General features: G+C 49.1%; 1 protein-coding gene across 26 annotated transcripts in view; it reads left to right on the forward strand.

Moving 5' to 3' along the window:
- srcin1a (SRC kinase signaling inhibitor 1a) overlaps positions 1-21,932 on the forward strand; it is a 685,230-nt gene that overhangs the window by 552,415 nt on the left and 110,883 nt on the right. For 25 of the 26 annotated variants that reach the window (XM_072487470.1, XM_072487474.1, XM_072487473.1 and 22 more), the window contains 4 exons: positions 4,487-4,682; positions 7,361-7,559; positions 9,504-9,597; positions 11,351-12,201. In XM_072487470.1, coding sequence (XP_072343571.1) covers positions 4,487-4,682; positions 7,361-7,559; positions 9,504-9,597; positions 11,351-12,201 — 1,340 coding nt within the window. Of the gene's footprint in view, positions 1-4,486; positions 4,683-7,360; positions 7,560-7,595; positions 7,782-9,503; positions 9,598-11,350; positions 12,202-21,932 lie in introns of those variants that run through there. The other variant, XM_072487487.1, reaches the window with a different exon arrangement.

Here is a 21,932-nt window from a genome sequence, read left to right on the forward strand (position 1 = left end):
TAGACTTTACAGTGCAGAAGGAGGCCATTCGGCCCATCGTAACTGCATCGGCTCTTGGAAAGAGCACCATTCCCAAGGTCAACACCTCCACCCGATCCCAGTAACCCCACCCAACACTAAGGGCAATTTTGGACACTAAGGGCAATTTAGCATGGCCAAGCCACCTAACCTGCACATCTTTGGATCGTGGGAGGAAACCGGAGCACCCGGAGGAAACCCACACAGACACGGGGAGGATGTGCAGACTCCGCACAGTGACCCAAGCCAGAATCGAACTTGGGACCCTGGAGCTGTGAAGCAATTGTGCTAACCACCATGCTACCGTGCTGCCCCAAATTCTGAGGAAGGATAGGAGATAATTCTGAGGAAGGATTGGAGATAATTCTGAGGGAGAATGGGAGATAATTCTGAGGGAGGATTGGAGATAATTCTGAGGGAGGATTGGAGATAATTCTGAGGAAGGATTGGAGATAATTCTGAGGAAGGATTGGAGATAATTCTGAGGAAGGATTGGAGATAATTCTGAGGGAGAATGGGGGGGTCAAGTCTGTGCATTCTTTCTTAAAAAAGGAAACCGGAAACTCAACATCACAAATTTGCCCAATTTGTGAACAAATGTATTCCAAATGATACAATGAAAGGAATAGTGATTGGAACGACCTGCCTTTGACTGGAGGGGACAGTTTTGGTTATCACTCTTCAAGCAGAAATTCTGACTTCCTGAATGAGGACTGGACTGAGCTGTGCACCTGTTTTAACTGTTACATATTTGACTTTGATTAGCTATTCCCAATGTCCCCTGGGTCAGTCTGATGGGGCGGGAATCTCCGACCCGTTGGTGATGAGGGTAAACCTCCTACCAGCGAGGTAGTGCCTCCAGTGCCGCACGGCTTCCACGATGGCTTGGGCTTCCTTTTCGACTGAGGAGTGTCGAATTTCGGAGGTGGTGAGGGTTCGTGAAAAAAACGCTACTGGCCTGCCTGCCTGATTGAGGGTAGCAGCGAGGGCGACCTCTGATGTGTCGCTCTCCACCTGGAAGGGGGCGGACTCGTCCACCGCGCGCATCGCGGCTTTGGCGATGTCCGCCTTGATGCAGCTGAAGGCCTGGCGGACCTCAGCCGCCAGTGGGAAGATGGTGGCCTTGATTAGTGGGCGGGCTTTGTCCGCAAAGTTGGGGACCCACTGGGCATAATATGAAAATATCCCGAGGCACCTTTTCAGGGCCTTGGGGCAGTGGGGGAGGGGGAGTTGCAGGAGGGGGCGCATACGGTTGGGGTCGGGTCCTAGAACCCCGTTTTCCACGACGTAGCCGAGGATGGCTAGTCTGGTTGTGCAGAAAACGCATTTCTCCTTGTTGTAAGTGAGGTTAAGGGTTCGGGCGGTTTGGAGAAATCTCTGGAGGTTGGCATCGTGGTCCTGCTGATCATGGCTGCAGATGGTGACGTTGTCCAAGTACGGAAATGTGGCCCGTAGCCCGTACATTCCACCATTCGGTCCATCCTTCTTTGGAAGACCGAGACCCCGTTCGTGACACCAAAGGGGACCCAGAGGAAGTGGAAGAAGCGGCCGTCTGCCTCAAAAGCCGTGTAGTGGCGGTCCCCCGGGTGGATTGGGAGCTGGTCGTATGCAGACTTCAGATCCACCGTGGAGAACACCCGGTAGTGTGCGATCTGATTAACCATGTCTGCGATCCGGGGAAGGGGATACGCATCGAAGTACGTGTACCGGTTTATGGTTTGGCTGTAATCTACAACCATCCGGTTCTTTTCCCCGGTCCTAACCGCCACCACCTGGGCTCTCCAGGGGCTATTGCTGCCTCGATGATTCCCTCCCGCAAGAGCCGCTGGACCTCGGACCTGATAAAAGACCTATCCTGGATGCTGTACCGCCTGCTCCTGGTGGCGACTGGTTTGCAGTCGGCGGTGAGGTTTGCGAAGAGCGGGGGAGGGTCGACCTTTAGGGTCGCGAGGCTACATACGGGGGTAGGGGTCCACCGAACGTCAGGGTTAGGCTCCTGAGATTACATTGGAAATCCAGTCCCAACAAGAGAGGAGCGCAGAGGTCGGGGAGTACATATAATTTAAAGTTGGCGTACTCGGCGCCCTGTATTGCCAGGGTTGCGGTAGTGCACCCCCGGACCTGCACCGAGTGCGACCCGGAGGCGAGGGGGATGGTTTGATGCGCCGGGAAGATTGGGAGCGAGCAGCGTCTTACCATGTCTGGATGAATGAAACTCTCTGTGCTCCCGGAGTCGAAGAGGCAGGGCGTTTCGTGTCCATTTACCCGGCGGTCATCATAGACCTCCGGAGGTGTTTGGGTCGCGACTGGTCAAGGGTGACCGCGCTGAGTTGCGGGTAGCCGGCGTGGTCGGGGGTGCTGGGGGGGTTCCAAGATGGCAGCCCCCGTCGGTCGCACGTGTCGGGTGGTGAGGAAGATGGCGTCCAAGATGGCGGCCCCATGAATCGCACATGGCGGGCCGCATGGGCGAGGATGGCCAAGATGGCGCCCCCCGTGAGTTGCACACTCTGTACGGGCTGGAAGATGGCTGCCCCTACGGACAACACAAGGCCGATGACGCGTCCGGGGGGGCCGGAGCCGGCAGACACGCTGCCACACTGCGGGATCTGCGGGCCTGTGAGTCTGAGGATCGGGCCTGCGATTTAGAGTTTTTGGACCTGGCCAGGCAAACTTTAGCAGCATGTCCTTTTCCCCCGCAGTCGCTGCAGTTCCGGGCTGGGCAGCGATGCCGGAGGTGTTGAGGCTGGCCGCAGAAATAACAGGGTAGCCCCCCATGGTGGGTGGGCAGCCGCGCCGCACAGGCCTGGGGTATTCTTTGGTCGGGGGTCCACGAGGGGGTCGCTCGATCGGATGGGAACGCGTTAAGGATTTGGAACTCTACTTCCAGAGAGGAGGCTAATTTTACCGTCTCTTCCAGGTCTAGGGCACCTTTTCGAGTAGGCGCTGCCTCACGTAGTTGGACCTGACTCCAGCCACGTAGGTGTCCCGGATGGCGAGGTCCATATGTTGAGTGGCCGTAACGGCCTGGTAATTGCAGCTTCGTGCAAGCACTTTGAGGTCGCGTAGGTACTCTTCCAGCGATCCCCCGGGACATTGGTGGTGAGAAGATGCCGCGCGTGTACCTCGTTCACGGGCCTTACGTAGAGGCGCTCTAACATCGCGAGAGCATCTGCGTAGGTGGAGGCTTCCTCGAGTTGAACAGAGGGTCGATGGCTCACCCGGGCGTGGAGGAGACTCAGCTTCTGTTCGTCGGTGACGGAAGGCGAGGAGGAGGCGGCGAGGTAGGCCTTGAAACAGCGGAGCCAGTGCGAAAAAAATCTCTTTCGCCTCCGCGGCCTGCGGATCGAGTTCCAGTCGGTCAGGTTTGAGGGCCGATTCCATAGTGGCGTTGTAGTTGATTAAATTGATGCGACCATCAATTCACTCGAAACTAGGAGTAGAAGTAAACTGTGGCTTTAATCAACTAGAACAGTGCCTGCCTGCGACTGATCTGTTAGTGGGAGCCGCCTACAGGACGACTGCTCTTTATATCTCCCCTCAAGGGGAGGAGCCAGGGGCGGAGCCCACACAGGCCCCAACATGCTACATCATAGGTAATACCTTACAATGGTCCATAGGTGGAGCCCACATGGGCAACAGCGTAATACAGATATGTACATGGTGAATTGTTACAGCAATACATTCCCCACAGTGATGAGCTACCTTCCTGAACCTCTGTAGTCCATGTGGTGTAGGAACACCCGCAGTGTTCCTGGAGTTCCAGGTATTCGACACAGTGACAGGGAAGGAACAATGATGTATTCCCAAATCTGAATGGTGAGTGACTTGTAGGGAACCACGGCGATGGTGTTCCCCTGCTTCTTCTGTCTATCTCTGTCAAGGACGCAGGTTTGGAACGTGCTATTGAAGGAACATTGGTGAGTTGCTGAAGTGCATCTTATAGATGGTACACACAGCTGCCACTGCGCGTCATGGAGAGAGTGGATGTCTGAGGTGTTGGCCAATCAATTGGGCTGATTTGTCCTGGATGGTGTAGAGCTCCTTGAGTGTTGTTGGAGCTGCACCCATCCAGGCAAGTGGAGAGTATTCCATTACACTCTTGACTTGTGCCTTGTAGATGGTGGACCGGCTTTGGGGGTCAGGAGGCGAGTTACTCTCTGTAGAATTCCTAGCTCTGACCGGCTGCTGTTACCATGGTATTTATATAGCAAGTCCAATTAAGCTTCCCCATAATCTCTGTAGCATAATCCAGCATGGTTTCCTTCTCAATGTGGCATCCTACTCCAATATCCGTGTGCAATCAGCTTATCAGTCTAAATAGGAAAACAGGAATGTGACTTATGAGCAACTCTCCGCTGAACTTGGAACAAGTTACGGTTGATGTGCAGAGGTTCCTCATGCTATTTGGCCAGGGACAGGTTTAGCGACATCTCGTTAATGTTCTCTCTCTCTTGTTTCCCTTGAACAGACTCGTAGTCCCAGACATTCCCAGAGCCAGCAATCTGGATTGGCGGATCAGGCAGCCAAACTACCGTTCGCATCGGCAGAGTCCTTGGAAACCATGTCAGAGGCCGAAGTCCCGATCGGTTTCACCCGATCCAACCGTTTCCGACAGAGTCTGCCCCTGTCTCGATCCACGAGTCAGACCAAACTTCGCTCACCAGGTAAGCTGACTCCCGCTGAGTGGATCAGTGGGAGAGACTGCACCGACTCTCCCTGCTTCCACTTAGCTAGATTGACATTGTCGTGGGCAATCAACACTTTTGTCATTTCACAAGACATGCACCAATTGATGACCATGACAAGCTAGCAGTTTAATTGGACTCTCTTCTGCCCCTACTGAAAATATAATGATTCAACGGTTCTGTTGAAAGTTCATTGAGCTGAAACGTTGGGCATGATCCAAGGGCCACGCTGCGGCGAGCTGCTTTTCGGGAACGGCGTGGCCGGTGAAAGCCGGGAGACCCCGCTCCCGGGATCTACTCGGTTCACAACGCCTCACGAGTTTCAACGCATCTCCCGAGATATTGCGATGTGAATCCCGCCCACAACGGGGCGGGGCGGGGGGGGGGAATCACCTTTTAGCAAATCTGCATATTAGAGTGAGGCAGCTACTCTAATGTGCACGTTCCCGAGGTACCTGAGGCTTCGGGATTCAATCCCTTCGCCTCGGAGACCTCAGTCGAGTGCCATTTGGTGCTGGTCTCCACAAACGAGGACCAGACTGAACGGCACTCATGGGGGTCTCCAAAGGGATTGGAGCCTCACAGCTGTCAGCCCTTTGGGCAGGATGATGTCTGCTTCAGGATCAAGGAGAGAGATGACTGTGTCAGCATGGCCAGTAACACCACCCCGGGACACAGAATCATTAAAAATATCCAGCAAAAGTGGGATCAACTGACCAGCAAGCTGTTTGTAAAATTCAACGAGAACCCATCCGGACACAGTGTTTTGCCCGTCTGCATTAACCGAATACAACGCATGATCTCTTCCGGCCCTATCTCAAACTCTTGCCTACTCTCCTGCGCCACCTCTGGAAAGGTCAATCATCCAAAAATTGACTCATGGACAAACTCTCCTCTGGGCGCTCTGACTCATACAACCCACTGTAGAAAGCCTCAAACACCTCATTAACCTTCTCTGGAGCAGAAACCAACCCTCCACGCGAGTCCCTAACCAGCATTATCTCCTGGGAAGCAGCCTGTCGTCTCGGCTGGTGAGCCAACAGACGATTGGTCTTCTCCCGACACTCATAAAAAGTTCCCCATGAGCGTCGCAGCTAGTTAGCTTACTGTCTTGCCTGTTGACAACAACTAAAAATACATTTGCAATTTCTTTCTTTCCGCCAATAACTCTGGTATTGGGGCGATCGAGAACTGGCAGTCCACCTCGAGAATGGAGTCCATCAGCCTCTGCCTCTCCACCATCCCAGATTTATCCCTGTGCGCCTTATTAGAGATGACCCCCCCCTAATAGCCACCTTCAGGGCTTCCCAGAGGGTAGAAGGCCAGACCGCCATCACTCCTGCTGAACTCAATGTACTCGGCAATGGCAGAGGACATCCGCTCACTAAATCCCTTATCCGCGAGCAATGCCGTGTCTAATCTCCGCAGGGGTCGCTGGGCGTGACCTGGCTCCAACATCAGGACCACAAAATGCGTGGCACGATCCGAGATAACGATCGCGGATTACCCCGCCCCCTCACCGCAGGGTGAAGGGACAAACCCACCCCACAGAGAGGTCAATCCAGGAGTAAACCCGCTGGGCGTGGGGAAAAAAAGAAAACTCCTTATTCCTCGGAAATGTAACCTTCCTCGGGCTGCCCCCCCCCCCCCCCCCCCCCATCTGTTCCATGAACACCAATAACCCCTTTGCCACCCGAGATGGACTCAGAGACTTGACCTATCCAACCTAGGATCCAAATCACAATTCAAGTCCCCCCCCCCCCCTCCCCCTGCCATAATTAGCTGATGTGAATCAAGATCTCGGATAGACGCCAGCAGCTTATTAATGAATTCCGTGTCATCACAGTTCGGTGCATACACATTGACCAACACCACGGGCGTGCCCGCCAATGATCCACTGCTGATTCCGTACATCACACCTGGGTCTGCTAATATCTTAACCGCAGAAAAAGCCACCCTCTTATTAATCAACACACCGCCCCCGCCCTACAATCAAATCCCGAGTGATATACCTGCCCCACCCATCTCTCCGCAACCTTGTTTTAACCTTGATTCTCAAATGGGTCTCCTGCAGAGAAATCAACACCCATACCCCCTCTCCCCATAAAAATCCAAAACACCAACAATGCAATATTCAAACCTCCCATGTGACAAATAGGACAGAAAATAACTTGTGAGAGTAAAACGTAAACAGTGCCAAGCCAGTCATGGTCTTGAACAGAAACTCAACAGCTTAAAATCAGTGACAGTCTTCATAGAGAATGCAATGGATTAACACCAATGATAGTCTTCATTGAAAACTCAACAGGTTATCTTCATTATGAAGATCAGGGGTGAGCAGGTGAGACAACGGGAGCCCTACATTAGATAAGGGCAGAGCCTGGCTGGGCTATCATGCCCGTTGGTGGAGGAGCAGTGAACCAACATTTCCTGTTTCACTTCACACATGGAGTGAAGCCACTGCGAGGGGGTGTGGAAAAACCCAAGGAACCGCATCAGTGGGAATCACCAGCTCCACAGGGGAGGAGGAGGGAAAATTACATGAGAGATGTCAAGTTTACTTAAGTATAAGGCAGAACCTAAGGTCAGACTATGAGTTATGATTGTGACTATGCTAAGGATCTATTTCTGACTGATATGCTCTCTCGTTCTGGCAGGGGTGCTCTTCCTTCAGCATGGCGATGAAACCAGACGTGTCCACGTTACTCATGAAATCAGCAGCCTGGATACCTTGTATGCTCTGATTGCCCACATGTTCCCTCAGAAACTCACAATAGGAATGCTAAAGTCATCTAACACAGCGATCCTCATCAAGGATGAGACGAGAAATGTATTTTACGAACTGGAAGATGTAAGGTACAAAGAGCCAGTTCCCCAGAAGTAGTGTCTGGACTGATATCGACAGAGATTTATCAAATGCATAGCGATTTTAAAAAAAAAAAAAAAGGTCTGACCTGTTCCATCCTAGCAGATCTCACCTGTGCTCAGGTAAACCTTGTACTCAATAACCCAAAGGACAGTTGACATTTCCAAACAGTCGCCATAAATGACATCTAAATTGTCAGGACTGAATATCCAGTAAGTAAACAAGAAAGCTTTGTGTCGAATGAATGTTCTGTGACTGGGTTCCAGTGGGTGACCTGAGTGTGTCTCAATGTTACAGGACAACAGAAGCAACTTGCATTTATATAGCCTTTAACAGAGTGAAATGTCCCAGGATGATTCAAACATAATTTTACACTGAGCCAGGGTTCAGGGCTGAGGAACTTGTTCTGTGGGAGGACTGGGGGAATCCTTAGAGCAGACAAGAATAAAGGGAGGTTTAATATGGTTCAAGTTTATGAAGTGCTGCGAGGGGGAAGCTGCTTTCAGTGGCAAAAGGCTGCGTGACTAGAGGACACAGATTCAGGATAATTAGCAAAAGAACAAGTGTGCCGGGGAGATGAAACTGTTTTTCTAGGTGTTGAATTGTTTTGATCTGAATACACAGGAAAGCAGGGTCATTTGACTCTGGGGGCCCTTTTATCAGTCACTCCAGGTCCAGTGGAGGGTCCCATGGTCAGGGTTACAAGCTGTGGCGTAACCAGAAAATCTGTGGGCTGGTTTAGCACACGGCTAAATCGCTGGCTTTGAAAGCAGACTAAGGCAGGCCAGCAGCACGGTTCAATTACCGTACCAGCCTCCCCGAACAGGCGCCGGAATGTGGCGACTAGGGGCTTTTCACAGTAACTTCATTTGAAGCCTACTTGTGACAATAAGCGATTTTCATTTCATTCTTTGGTGGTAGTGACAGAAGATCCAGAACCTCAAGTTACACCAGCTGGTTCCAGACAGAGGATCCTCATCGAATCATAGAATTTACAGTGCAGAAGGAGACTATTCGGCCCATGAGTCTGCACCAGCCCTTGGAAAGAGCACCCTACCCAAGCCCACACCTCCACCCTATCCCCTTAACCCAGTAACCCCACCTAATCTTTTGGACACTAAGGGGCAATATGGCATGGCCGATCCACGAAAGCTGCACACCTTTGGACTGTGGGAGGAAACCGGAGCACCCGGAGCAAACCCACGCATTCACCGGGAAAAAGTGCAAACTCCAGACAGACCTGAGGCCGGAACCTGGGACCCTGGGTCTGTGAAGCTGTGAGGCAGCAGTGCTAACCACTGTGCCACCATGCCGTCCCAGAGAACCTGTGCTTCCTTTAAGCACATCAGGAAGGAGGCAACAGTAAACCACCTCTAATCTTTGCCTCAATCATATTGTTCACTGTTCATGGAGATTGGAAATAGGAGATGTCTTATGAGCAATTGAAGAGGAAGGTGTGGGGAAGTGAACAGGGGACTTGCCCTGAGGCAGATCACTATTGCTACAATACTGCCTGAAAGAGCAGCAGAAACAGATTCAAACTTTCAAAAGGCAGTTGGATAAATACTTGCAAAGGACAAATTTGGAGGGCTATGGGGAAGGAGTGGGTGGGGCTAATTGGACAGCTCGTTCAAAGAGTTGGTAGAGGCGGGATGGGCCATTCTAAGATTGCATTGGTTGTTTTTTATAATGGTGATTTTTGGTTCGACCAGCAGGAATGCTGTTCTGCGGCCAGCACTGAATCCTGTAACTCAGCCCCTTCTAGTAAGCAGTTAGAATCCACACTCTGTATTTGTACAATGAGGAGTCTATCCGTTTTGTCAGTAGGGTTAAGAACAAATGCCAGGGATCTCCAGTAACAAGTGGACAGAAACAATCAGCAATGTTGCCTTTTTAGCTCCTCAATATATCACCACTTATTTCTTCTCTTCCAGGGATATCCAAGATCGAAGTATAATAAAAATATTCAGGAAAGATCCCATCTATGCACCGTATCCTGCTTCCCATATTGCAAATGGAGATCTGAGGGTAAGACATCAGGAAATCTTCAGAACCTTTAGGCAATCTCTCGTATAAACACGTCAGAAAAGCCAAGGATGGCCATTTGGTCCATTGAATCCTATCCCCAGTTATCATCATTCTTCTGTAACATCGTCAGAATTTAACCACCCCATCACCCAGTCTTTTTCTGAAAAAAACAACATTGAATTCCATCGTGAGTGAGATAGGTTATGCTTCACGATGTAGGAAATTGATGTGACAGGGGAGATTGGCACTGTCAAAAGGAAGCAAAATAAGCTAATGAATAAAAGTTGATTACTAATGAGATGCTTGGGAGGTGAATACTAATCTTGCCCCACTGACTGCTCTCTTACAATAACACTTCAACTAACAGTCATTGAAAGCCACATCTGTATCTGGGAGATCTGACAGCAAAGGTTATCATTTGCATATGGGAGTGCTGCTAATTACTGACGAGTGCTATTCAGCGCGGTAAGCTTCTGCTCGAAGGAAGCAGTTTGTGGATTCCTGAGGCCGCTCTTCATTGTGAGTAAATCTGGTTCAGAGTTGCTGCCTGATGTCCTCTGTTGTCTATTACTCACTTCCCTTGTCCCCGTCGCCCCAGAGTACACACTGGGTCTAGTGCACCTCATTTACATTGCACATGCGTGGCAAACGGGTTATTTAACTGGGTCAATAATCCAGAGATTGCCTTCCAAACCAGATTGGAGAGATTTGGGCTTTCCAACTTTGACAGGTGAGCACTGACCTCGGCGATGTCTGAGGGAAGCGAAACAATACAGAAAAAGTACTTGGAGACATTTAAATTCACAAGGATTCGCAGTCTCAAAAGGACTAGTGCCAGAAAATTCTTTAACAAATGAGAGCCTTCCATATGTACATTGGTCCCTTAAGGTAACAGAGCAGGTGGGTACAGTGGTTAAAAGGCATTTGGTAAACTTGCCTTTATTAGCAGAGGGATTAGAGTTTAAGAGCAGGGACGTTATGCTGGAACTATATAAAACATTGGTTAGGCCACAGCGAGAGTATTGTGTGCAGTTGTGGAATCCACATTATAGGAGGGATATGATAGCCACTGGAAAGGGGCAGAGGAGATTTACCAGCATGTTTAGTTATGAAGATAGATTGGATAGACTGGGGTTGTTTTCCTTGGAGCACAGGAGATGAGGGGGACATGATTGAGATGTATAAAACTATGAGGGGCATAGATGGAGTAGACAGGAAGAAACTTTTCCCCTTGGTGGTGGGATCAGTGACCAGTGGGCATATATTTAAGGTAAAGGGTTTAGAGGGGATGTGAGGAAATATGTTTTCACCCAGAGGGTGGTGGGAGTCTGGAACTCGCTGCCTGAAAGGGTGCTGGAGGCAGAGACCCTCAGAATATTTCAGAAGTATTTAGATGGGCGCTTGCGATTCCAGGGCCTACAAGGCTGTGGGTCAAGTACTGGTAAATGGGATTAGAATAATTAGGTGGCTGATTTTGACCGGCACAGACGCGATGGGGGAAGGGCCTCTATGACACACATGGATTTCCAGGAGAGGTAAAACTACCTGGGATTGTTTAAAAATCAGCTGATTTCATGATGTGTAACCAGTGGTCTTTCTGATTGGATGAAAATGGACAAATTGTCTTCCTCATTCATATTAATCTTCTGAATATTTGGGATTGTCTTAGAGTTGGCGTTTGTCAGATGCCAGACTTCTGTTGGGCACAGGTTTTACGACTGGTCGAATAATTGATGTTCTTTCTGTTAAACAGAGGGAGATGGTTTACACATCTCGGGAATCTTCACCCACTCGTCGCCTCAGCAACGTCACCTCCGGCTCCCCACATTTAGTGTCAGGCTCCCCAACGCCTGGGCTGCCATCCTCTTCCCCATCCCGTTCCCGGATGTCGTACAGCGGTGGGCGCCCACCCTCCTACACCGGGAGCCCGGTTCACCACTCGGAACGCCTCAGCGGCATGTCTTCCTCCCAGCCCATCTCGCCGAGCCCCAGTGCCATCTTGGAGCGGAGGGACGTGAAACCAGACGAAGACATGAGCAACAAGAATGTGGTGCTGATGAAAAACGAAGGCTTGTACGCGGACCCCTACAACATGATGCATGACGCCAGGATGAGTATTGCATCCACGCAGTCACTGGCAGGACTGCAGGAACCGTTCTCTTACCCAGGAGGTCTTTATCGACGTGGCTCCATGCGGTCGCTCAGCACCTATTCAGCTGCAGGATTGCAGGGTGACCTGGAGGACGCTTTTTACAAACCGAGCCCCCAGATTTATAGTGACGGTTACGGCACTGCGATGAGCTACAGAATGCCTCCTTCATCACCTCAGAAAATCCCCGACAGCAGAATGATGGACATCCAACAAGGGCAGAGTCCGCACAGTCCTTACTCTGGGCCACCCAGCAGGTCCTCTCCGGTACGGCAATCCTTCCGCAAAGACCCAGGAACCGCAGTCGTTATTGAGACCACTGTGACAAAATCCAGGAATGCCAATCCTGCCGTCGCAACAGAAGCTCTTCCAGAACCAAGTGAGAGGCCAGGGGCAACCGAGAGGCCAGCGTCTGGGTTCAGCTCCCCACTGGCTGTCAATGACCCAGAAACCAGGTAAAGCAATGTACAACTTTCATTCAATACAGAAATCTCAAACTGTTGTCTTTATTTGGTGTTAAAAGTTGCTCAACTGATGATCTGGGGATCATTGAGGTGAAATCCCAGCATGAACCATGAAACTGAAACTCATACCTTTGGCAATTTGTGACTTTGTACCACAGGCCACAGCAAATAAAGTGACCGTGGCTCACTGCAGTGAGTACCATTGACAGGACACACTGCTGCAACCTACACCTTCCAAACCTTTAACCTCGACCATCTAGAAGGTCAAGGGCAGCAGGCACATGGAGACTCCACCAGCTGCAAGTTCCCCGCCTAGTCACTCATCATCCTGTCCTGGAACGACATTGCTGTTTCCTCATTGCCACTGGGCAAATTCCTGGAACTCCCTCCCTGGCAGCACCTTCAGCACACAGCCTGCTCACCACTACCTTCTCTCAGTATGGATGGTGACAGATGCCTCAGTTAGGATGGCTTGTGACTTGGAGAATAACTTGGAGGCAGTGACGTTTCTATGTGTCTGGTTTTGCTGGTCCGGTTGGTGGAGGTGGGTTTGGCAGGTGCTGCCAATGAAACCTTGGCTAGTTGCCGCAGTCTGTGCTGTAGATAGGACACATTAAGAATCATGGAGAGTCGCTGACAGATTGCACAGCGATGGTACTCTTGTTGTGTCTTATGGGCCAAGGTTTAGGGAACCTCAAAGTGTATCATGGAGTTCACCTGACCCACGACTTTTACTAGATTGTGGTATGGGGAGCACACGGCCCACTCTACAGGTGTGGTAGAGCAGAAATGGAAAAGTATTTTTTAAAGCAAAACAATGTTTATTCTATGAACTCAAGTTAACCTTTGTAAAACATACAGTGAACATCTTAGCAACCATTAATTCAAATACAACCCCCAAAGAATACAACACTAAGTAATGCTTAATAACTTCCCAAACAACATCCAGAAGACAAAAGAAATACCTTTTAACAGAAGCACATTAGTTTACATTCACTACTGAGACATTTATAATTCTGAATTCACCAAATGATCAAGAGATAGTCTTTTGATGGCAGAGAGAACAGCAGTATACCTGCTTGGTCTGGCTTCAGCTCCAACACTGAAAACGAAACTAAAACACACCCTGCAGCCTTCTCAAAAACAAAAGTAAAAAGCTGAGACAGCCCAGCTCCACCCACTCTGACATCACTGCAGTAGTAAACACCCATTTCTTAAAGGTACTCTCACGACAGATATTTATATACACACCCATTTATAAACACCCATTTCTTAAAGGTACTCTCACATGACACCACCCCCGAAGAAAAAAAACCCCATCAACTTCAAGATGGTTTCATTTTTCACCTTTTCACTATCCTTTAAGAAATGCACACAGTAAATATACTTTTTGTTTCAAAAAAAGCAACACACGCAAACAGGTACAATAATATAGTCCATTTCTGTTCATCTTCCTCCAACTGAAATCCTTCTCGATTGACAGGGGCAGCACGGTAGCATTGTGGAAAGCACAATTGCTTCACAGCTCCAGGGTCCTAGGTTCAATTCTGGCTTGGGTCACTGTCTGTGCAGAGTCTGCACATCCTCCCCGTGTGTGCGTGGGTTTCCTCCGGGTGCTCCGGTTTCCTCCCACAGTCCAAAGATGTGCAAGTTAGGTGGATTGACCATGATAAATTGCCCTTAGTGTCCAAAATTGATCTTAGTGTTGGGTGGGGTTGCTGGGTTATGGGGATGGGGTGGAGGTGTTGACCTTGGGTGGGGTGCTCTTTCCAAGAGCCGGTGCAGACTCGATGGGCCGAATGGCCTCCTTCTGCACTGTAAATTCTATGATAAAAAATTCTGTGACAGTCTCTTTGAACAAGGTCTCTGCACGATCCAACCATTTCTCTATGCCTCGGCATTTCTCTTTAAAGTCAGATACTTTAGTTCATTCTGATCACAGAGTCCCTTGTAATTCTCCAACACAGGAGCATTGGTTACCACAGCTTTCTGGCAGTCAAATGCCTGTTGAAAGTCTGCTGTCCACTGAAATTTTCGACGTTTCTTCAGCAAGTCCATCAGTGGAGCCACCACGCTACAAACATTTTGCACAAATGTTCGATCAAATCCACACATGCCAAGAAATCGCATTATTTGTCTTTGTCTTGAGGGTATCGGAAACTCCTCAATAACTGTTGGTTTCACATCCCGTGTGACCATTCGACCCTGTCTGATTGTATTTCTGTGGGTAGTCCGTATCTAGTAAAGAATTTAAGTAACTCCTCCACAATCTTTTTAGCTGTAATATTACGTACTGGAATGGACTCTGGAAACCTAATAGACACATCCATTATAGTCAAAAGATAGTGGGCGGGATTCTCCGACCCCCCGCCGGGTCAGCGAATCGCCGGGGGCTGGTGTGAATCCTGCCCCCGCCGGTAGCTGAATTCTTCGGCACCAGATATTCGGCAGGGGCGGGAATCGCGCTGCGCCGGTCAGCGCCTCCCCCTCCCCGGCGTTTCTCCGGCCCGCGATGGGCCGAAGCCCCACTGGAATGCCTGTCCCGCCGGCGAGAATAAAACCTCCTCTCTTACGGCGGGCGGGTCCTGGAGGGGGCGCGGGGCGATCTGGCCCCGTGGGTGCCCCCACGGTGGCCTGGCCCGCGATCGGGGCCCACCGATCCGCGGGCGGGCCTGTGCCCTGGGGGCACTCTTTTCCCTCCGCCTCGGCCACAGCCTTCACCATGGCCGACGCATAAGAGACCCCCCCCCCCCGCGCATGCGGTGGGATGTCATCAGCAGCCGCTGACGCTCCCGCGCATGCGCGGACTTACGCCGGCTGGCGAAGTCCTTTCGGTCCTGGCTGGCGTGACGCCAAAGGCCTTTCCTGCCGGCCGGCGGCGCGCCAACCACTCCGGCGCGGGCCTAGCCCCTCAAGGTGAGGGCTTGGCCCCTAAAGGTGCGGAGAAATCCGCACCTTTGGGGCGGCCCGACGCCGGAGTGGTTCCCGCCACTCCATCCCGCTGGGACCCCCCGCCTCGTCGGGTAGGGAGAATCCCGGCCATTGATTCCCACTTTTTGTCTTAGGAAGCGGTCCTACGCAATCAATTAGGACCCTTGTAAAAGGTTCCTCAAATGCTGGAATGGGTATTAAGGGTGCTGGATTTATCACTGCTTGAGGTTTCCCTCTCACTTGACATGTGTGACATGATTGACAAAATTTAACTACATCTTTATGTAGTCCAGGCCAATAAAAATGTTTCTGGATTTTAGCTTGAGTTTTCCTTATTCCCAAATGACCTCCCACTGGTACCTCATGTGCAACTCGCAACACCTCTTTTCTATACCCTACCAGCAATACTACTTGATGAACTTCTGCCTACTCTTCATCCGCCTGCATATGTAAAGGTCTCCATTTTCTCATCAAGACATCACTTTTACGTTAATAACACACTGGTATACACTCAGATTCAGCACTCTGGTATACACTCCGATTCCTCCTCCGTATATGCTTTCTGATAAATCCGTTTTATTTCTATATCTTTTGTTGTAACTCCGCCAATTTTCCTGAACTAAAAATATCCGCCTCATCCTCCACCTGTTCTTTTCCAACCATCTGATCAAAATGCATTTCTGATAATTGCACTTCATCCTTTATCTTCACTCTCTGATTTCTCCTCTTGTCTTAACTGTGACTTTGCAACCTTGTTACTACACAATCTGGAAAAATCCCAGGATATTCATCCTTCAACACTTCAGTTGTCTGATTTTGCACTGGCTTATTAACCACAGTAGGCATCACTCCCACCTTCGATCCAGCTATATCATTACCCAAGATAAACTGTATTCCTGGACAAGATAGTTTCTCTATTACTCCTACTACCACTTCACCACTCTTCACTGGACTTTCCAACCTTACCTTACATAATTGAACACTACTCCTCTCACCCTGAATTCCACATATTACCACCTTTTCTGGCAACATTCTTCCCAGACTACATAACTCCTCATCACTTACCATTAAAGATTGACTAGCTCCCATATCTCTTAAAATTGTGACTTCTTTACCTGCTCCTCCTGATACACATGAGTAAACTTTACCCACACAGGTAAATTCTTTAAAGAAATCAGGCACTTTCTTATTAATCACCTCTTGATCAGGCTGTACAATCCTTTGCACCTCCTTCGCTTCACTTGGGCTTTCCTTAACCACTTTCACAAACCCCACTGTTTTCTCCTGTTTTACCACATCAGCCTTCCCAGTGCTTTTCTTCAACCACCAACACTGTGACTTTACATGGCCTAGTTTATTACAGTGAAAACATTTGAAACTTTTCATTTCTTTTCCACCCTCCTGGATTTCTTTTTTAATCTGAGGTGATCTTATTATCTCCCATCAGATCACCTTTACTTTTACCACTTGAGTATTTCTCATGTCCCCAGTTTCTATCCCTCACCGGCTGAAACTGATGTCGGAAACCAAGCTTTGATTTATGAACTAATTCATAATCATCTGCCATTTCTGCTGCAAATCTCACAGTTTTAACCCTCTGTTCTTCCACAGGAGTTCTCACTACATCAGGAATTGAATTTTTAAACTGCTCCAAAAGTATAATTTCTCTGAGAGCTTCATACGTTTGGTCTATTTTCAAAGCCCTTATCCACCTATCAAAATTATTCTGTTTGATCCTTTCAAACTCCATGTATGTTTGACCAAATTCTTTCCCTAAATTTCTAAACCTTTGTCTGTAAGATTCAGGCACTAGTTCATATGCACCTAAGATGGATTTTTTCACCTCCTCATATGTCCCAGATACCTCCTCCGGTAGTGACGCAAACACTTCACTAGCTCTACCTACCAGTTTTGTTTGAATCAGTAATACCCACATGTCCTGTGGCCATTTCATTTGTTTAGCTACCTTCTTAAATGAATTGAAAAAGGCTTCTACCTCCTTCTTGTCACACCTTGGCAATGCTTGGACATATTTAAATAGATTTCCACCAAGCCTTCGACTATGATGCTCTTTCTCACTATCCTCATCACTATCCACCAACTGTACGTTTCCCTTTACGTATGCCAATTTTAACTGACTGCCATGTTTCATGGCCATTTTCTGAAGTTGAAACTCTCTCTCTTTATCTTTTTCCCTGATCTGTATCTCCCTTTGTCTTTCTTTTTGTTCTGCTAGGGCTATTCTTTCTTTTCTCCTTTCTTCTCTCTCATTTTCTTTTTACTCTCTCTCTCTCTTTCTCTTTCCGCTCTATCTCTTTCTCTTTCATTTTCCGCTCGCTCTCTCTCTCTTTCTTTTTCCTCTCTTTCACATTCAAGCTGCTTTAATTCTTTCTCATGTTCCATTTGTTTAATTTGCAACTGAATTTTTGCCATTTCCAATGAGTCAAACTATATCTCAGGCAACTTTAAATGCTTAACCACCGCCATAATTACCTCATCATTTTTGCATTTTGTCAGGTAATGTTAACTGCAATGTTTTTGCCAAATCTAACAGTCTGCTTTTAGTCTCTGTCCGTAAGGTACTGCGTGTGACTGTCTCCACCCCCAAAAACTTCAGAGCCTCTGAAAGAGCCATTGTCCACAACACACTCCCCACTTAAACTAGAATACCACACCTGAAAAGCAACCACAATATGCTCACCCCTCACTGTCTTTAAGTTCACTAAGCCAATCCAATAGATAGACTTTGATCCTCCTCGAGCCCCCAATTTGTTATTGGCCAGGGTTTAGAGAACCCCAAAGTGTATCATGGAGTTCACCTGACCCACAACTTTTAATAGATTGTGGTATGGGGAGCACACGGCCCACTCTACAGGTGTGGTACAGCAGAAATGGAAAAGAATTTTTGAAAGCAAAACAATGTTTATTGTATAAAATCAAGTTAACTTTTTAAAAAACATACAGTGAACATGTTAGCAACCATTAATTCAAATACAACCCCCAAAGAATACAACACTAAGTAATGCTGAATAACTTCCCAAACAACATCCAGAAGACAGAAGAAATACCTTTTAACAGAAGCACATTAGTTTACATTCACTACTGAGACATTTATAATTCTGAATACAACACTAAGTAATCCTTTAAGCTTTCCTTTAACCATCCATAAGACTTACAAAAAACAAAATCTTTAACAGAAACACTTCAGGTTAAAGTCACTACTGAAAACATTTATAATTCTGAATTCACCAAATAATCAAGAGATAGTCTTTTGATGGCAGAGAGAACAAAGTTCACAGTGGGCATTTATATACACACCAATTTAGAAACACCCATTTCTTAAGGGTACTCTCACATGACGTCGCTGAAATGTACTATTTCACAGAGACATTGAGGGTTAATAAAGCTCTTTGGCAGGATTCTCTGTTCCTGAGACTAAGCGTTGACGCCGGGACAGGATTTGTGTAGTTCCACCGCAGCAAAACTGGTGCCGCACCTGGACCGATTCAACGACTGCGGAGGGGTTAGCACCGATGGCACATGGAACACAATCGATTTCAATGAGAAATGGTGCTAGATTCGCCGGATCCGTGATTGACTCTCGGGAGGCTGACAAGCTCCAAGTGCATTTACTTTTTAAAAAATATATATTTTAATCAAGATTTTTTGGCCAAACTTAACAGTACACAGTTTTTCTTTTTAACAACAATAAAACAATATAAATAACAGTGGCCAGTTTTAAACAAATAAATAAATAATATATAAACAAAAACTAAATGGCAACTGCCTTATCAAAAATAGTTACTCTCCAAAAGTACAATCTAACAGTCCAATATACATTACCTAAAACAAATGCCTATACATATACAATGACATCCCTGAGAGCCCGCCCGGGTCCTCCCCCCCCCCCCCCCCCGGGTTGCTGCTGTTGCCTTCTTTCTTTTCCATTCCCTCTATCGTTCTGTGAGGTAGTTGACGAACGGTTGCCACCGCCTGGTGAACCCCTGAGCCGAACCCCTTAACACGAACTTGATCCGTTCTAGCTTTATAAACCCCGCCATGTCATTTATTCAGGTCTCCACGCCCGGGGGTTTGGCTTCCTTCCACATAAGCAATATCCTGCGCCGGGCTACTAGGGACGCAAAGGCCAAAACATCAGCCTCTCTCGCCTCTTGTACTCCCGGCTCTTCTGCGACCCCGAATATAGCCAACCCCCAGCTTGGCTCGACCCGGACCCCCACCACCTTCGAAAGCACCTTCGCCACCCCCACCCAGAACCCCTGTAGTGCCGGACATGACCAGAACATGTGGGTGTGATTCGCTGGGCTTCTCGAGCATCTCCCACACCTATCCTCTACCCCGAAAAATTTACTGAGCCGTGCTCCAGTCATATGCGCCCTGTGTAAAACCTTAAATTGTATCAAGCTTAGCCTGGCACACGAGGACGACGGGTTTACCCTACGTAGGGCATCAGCCCATAGCCCCTCTTCGATCTCTTCCCCCAACTCTTCCTCCCATTTCCCTTTCAGCTCATCTATCATGATCTCCCCCTCGTCCCTCATTTCCCTATATATATCCGACACCCTACCATCCCCCACCCATGTCTCTGAGATCACTCTATCCTGCACCTCCTGCGTCGGGAGCTGCGGGAATTCCCTCACCTGTTGCCTCGCAAACGCCCTCAGTTGCATATACCTAAACGCATTCCCTTGGGGCAACCCATACTTTTCCGTCAGCGCTCCCATACTTGCAAACGTCCCATCCAGGAACAGATCTCTCAGTTGTACTACCCCAGCTCTTTGCCATGCTCCAAATCCCCCATCTATTCTCCCCGGAACAAACCTATGGTTGTTTCTTATCGGGGACCGCGCCGAGGCTCCCGTCCTTCCCCTATGCCGTCTCCACTGCCCCCAAATTTTTAGTGTTGCCACCACCACTGGGCTTGTGGTGTATTTCTTCGGTGAGAACGGCAACGGTGCCGTCACCAGTGCTTGTAAGCTGGTCCCCTTGCAGGACGCCCTCTCCAATCTCTTCCACGCTGCTCCCTCCCCTTCTCCCATCCACTTACACACCATTGAGATATTGGCGGCCCAGTAATAATCATTTAGGCTCGGTAGTGCCAGCCCCCCCCTATCTCTACTACGCTGCAAGAACCCCCTCCTCACTCTCGGGGTCTTCCCGGCCCACACAAAACCCATAATACTTTTCTCAATTCTCTTAAAAAAAGCCTTCGTGACCATCACCGGGAGGCACTGAAACACAAAGAGAAATCTCGGGAGAACCACCATTTTAACCGCCTGCACCCTACCCGCCAGTGACAGGGACACCATGTCCCATCTCTTGAAATCCTCCTCCATCTGTTCCACCAATCGTGTTAAATTAAGCCGGTGTAAGGTTCCCCAATTCTTGGCTATCTGAATCCCTAAGTACCGGAAGTCTCTTGTTACCTTCCTCAGCGGTAAATCCTCTATTTCCCTGCTCTGCTCCCCCGGATGCACCACAAACAACTCACTTTTCCCCATGTTCAATTTGTACCCCGAAAAATCCCCAAACTCCCCAAGTATCCGCATTATTTCTGGCATCCCCTCCACTGGGTCCGCAACATACAACAACAAATCATCCGCATACAAAGATACCCGGTGTTCTTCTCCTCCCCTAAACACTCCCCTCCACTTCCTGGAACCCCTCAGTGCTATGGCCAGGGGCTCAATCGCCAATGCAAACAATAACGGAGACAGGGGACACCCCTGCCTCGTCCCTCTGTGAAGCCGGAAATAATCAGACCTCCGTCCATTCGTGACCACACTCGCCATCGGGGCCCTATACAGCAACTGTACCCATCCGATATACCCTTCTCTAAAGCCAAATCTCCTCAGCACCTCCCACAGATAATCCCCCTCCACTCTGTCGAATGCTTTCTCGGCATCCATCGCCACCACTATCTCCGCTTCCCCCTCTGGCGGGGGCATCATCATTACCCCTAGCAACCTTTGTATGTTCGTGTTCAGCTGTCTCCCCTTCACAAACCCGGTTTGGTCCTCATGGACCACCCCCGGGACACAGTCCTCTATCCTCGTCGCCATCACCTTGGCCAGAATCTTAGCATCCACGTTTAAAAGGGAAATGGGCCTATAGGACCCGCATTGCAGCGGGTCTTTTTCCTTCTTTAAGAGGAGCAATATAGTTGCCTCTGGCATAGCCGGGGGCAGCTGCCCCCTTTCCGTAGCCTCCTTAAAGGTTCTCGTCAGAAGCGGGGCCAGCAAGTCCATATACTTCCTATAAAATTCCACCGGGAATCCGTCTGGTCCCGGGGCCTTCCCCGCCTGCATGCTCCCAATCCCTTTCACTACCTCCTCCATCTCAATCTGTGCTCCCAGTCCCGCCCTCTCCTGTTCCTCCACCTTAGGGAATTCCAGCTGATCCAGAAAGCACATCATTCTCTCCTTCCCTTCCGGGGGCTGAGCTTTATATAATCTTTCGTAGAATGCCTTGAACACCCCATTCACTCTCTCCGCTCCCCGCTGCATCTCTCCCTCCTCATCTCTCACCCCCCCCTATCTCCCTCGCTGCTCCCCTCTTCCTCAGTTGGTGGGCCAGCAACTGGCTCGCCTTCTCCCCATATTCGTACTGTACACCCTGTGCCCTCCTCCATTGTGCCTCTGCATTACCCAACAAGTCAAATTCTACATGTAGCCTTTGCCTTTCCCTGTACAGTCCCTCCTCCGGTGCCTCCGCATATTGTCTGTCCACCCTCAAAAGTTCTTTCAGCAACCGCTCCCTTTCGCTACCCT

This window comes from Scyliorhinus torazame, chromosome 21 (genome assembly GCF_047496885.1).
Source record: "Scyliorhinus torazame isolate Kashiwa2021f chromosome 21, sScyTor2.1, whole genome shotgun sequence".
NCBI lineage: Eukaryota > Metazoa > Chordata > Chondrichthyes > Carcharhiniformes > Scyliorhinidae > Scyliorhinus > Scyliorhinus torazame.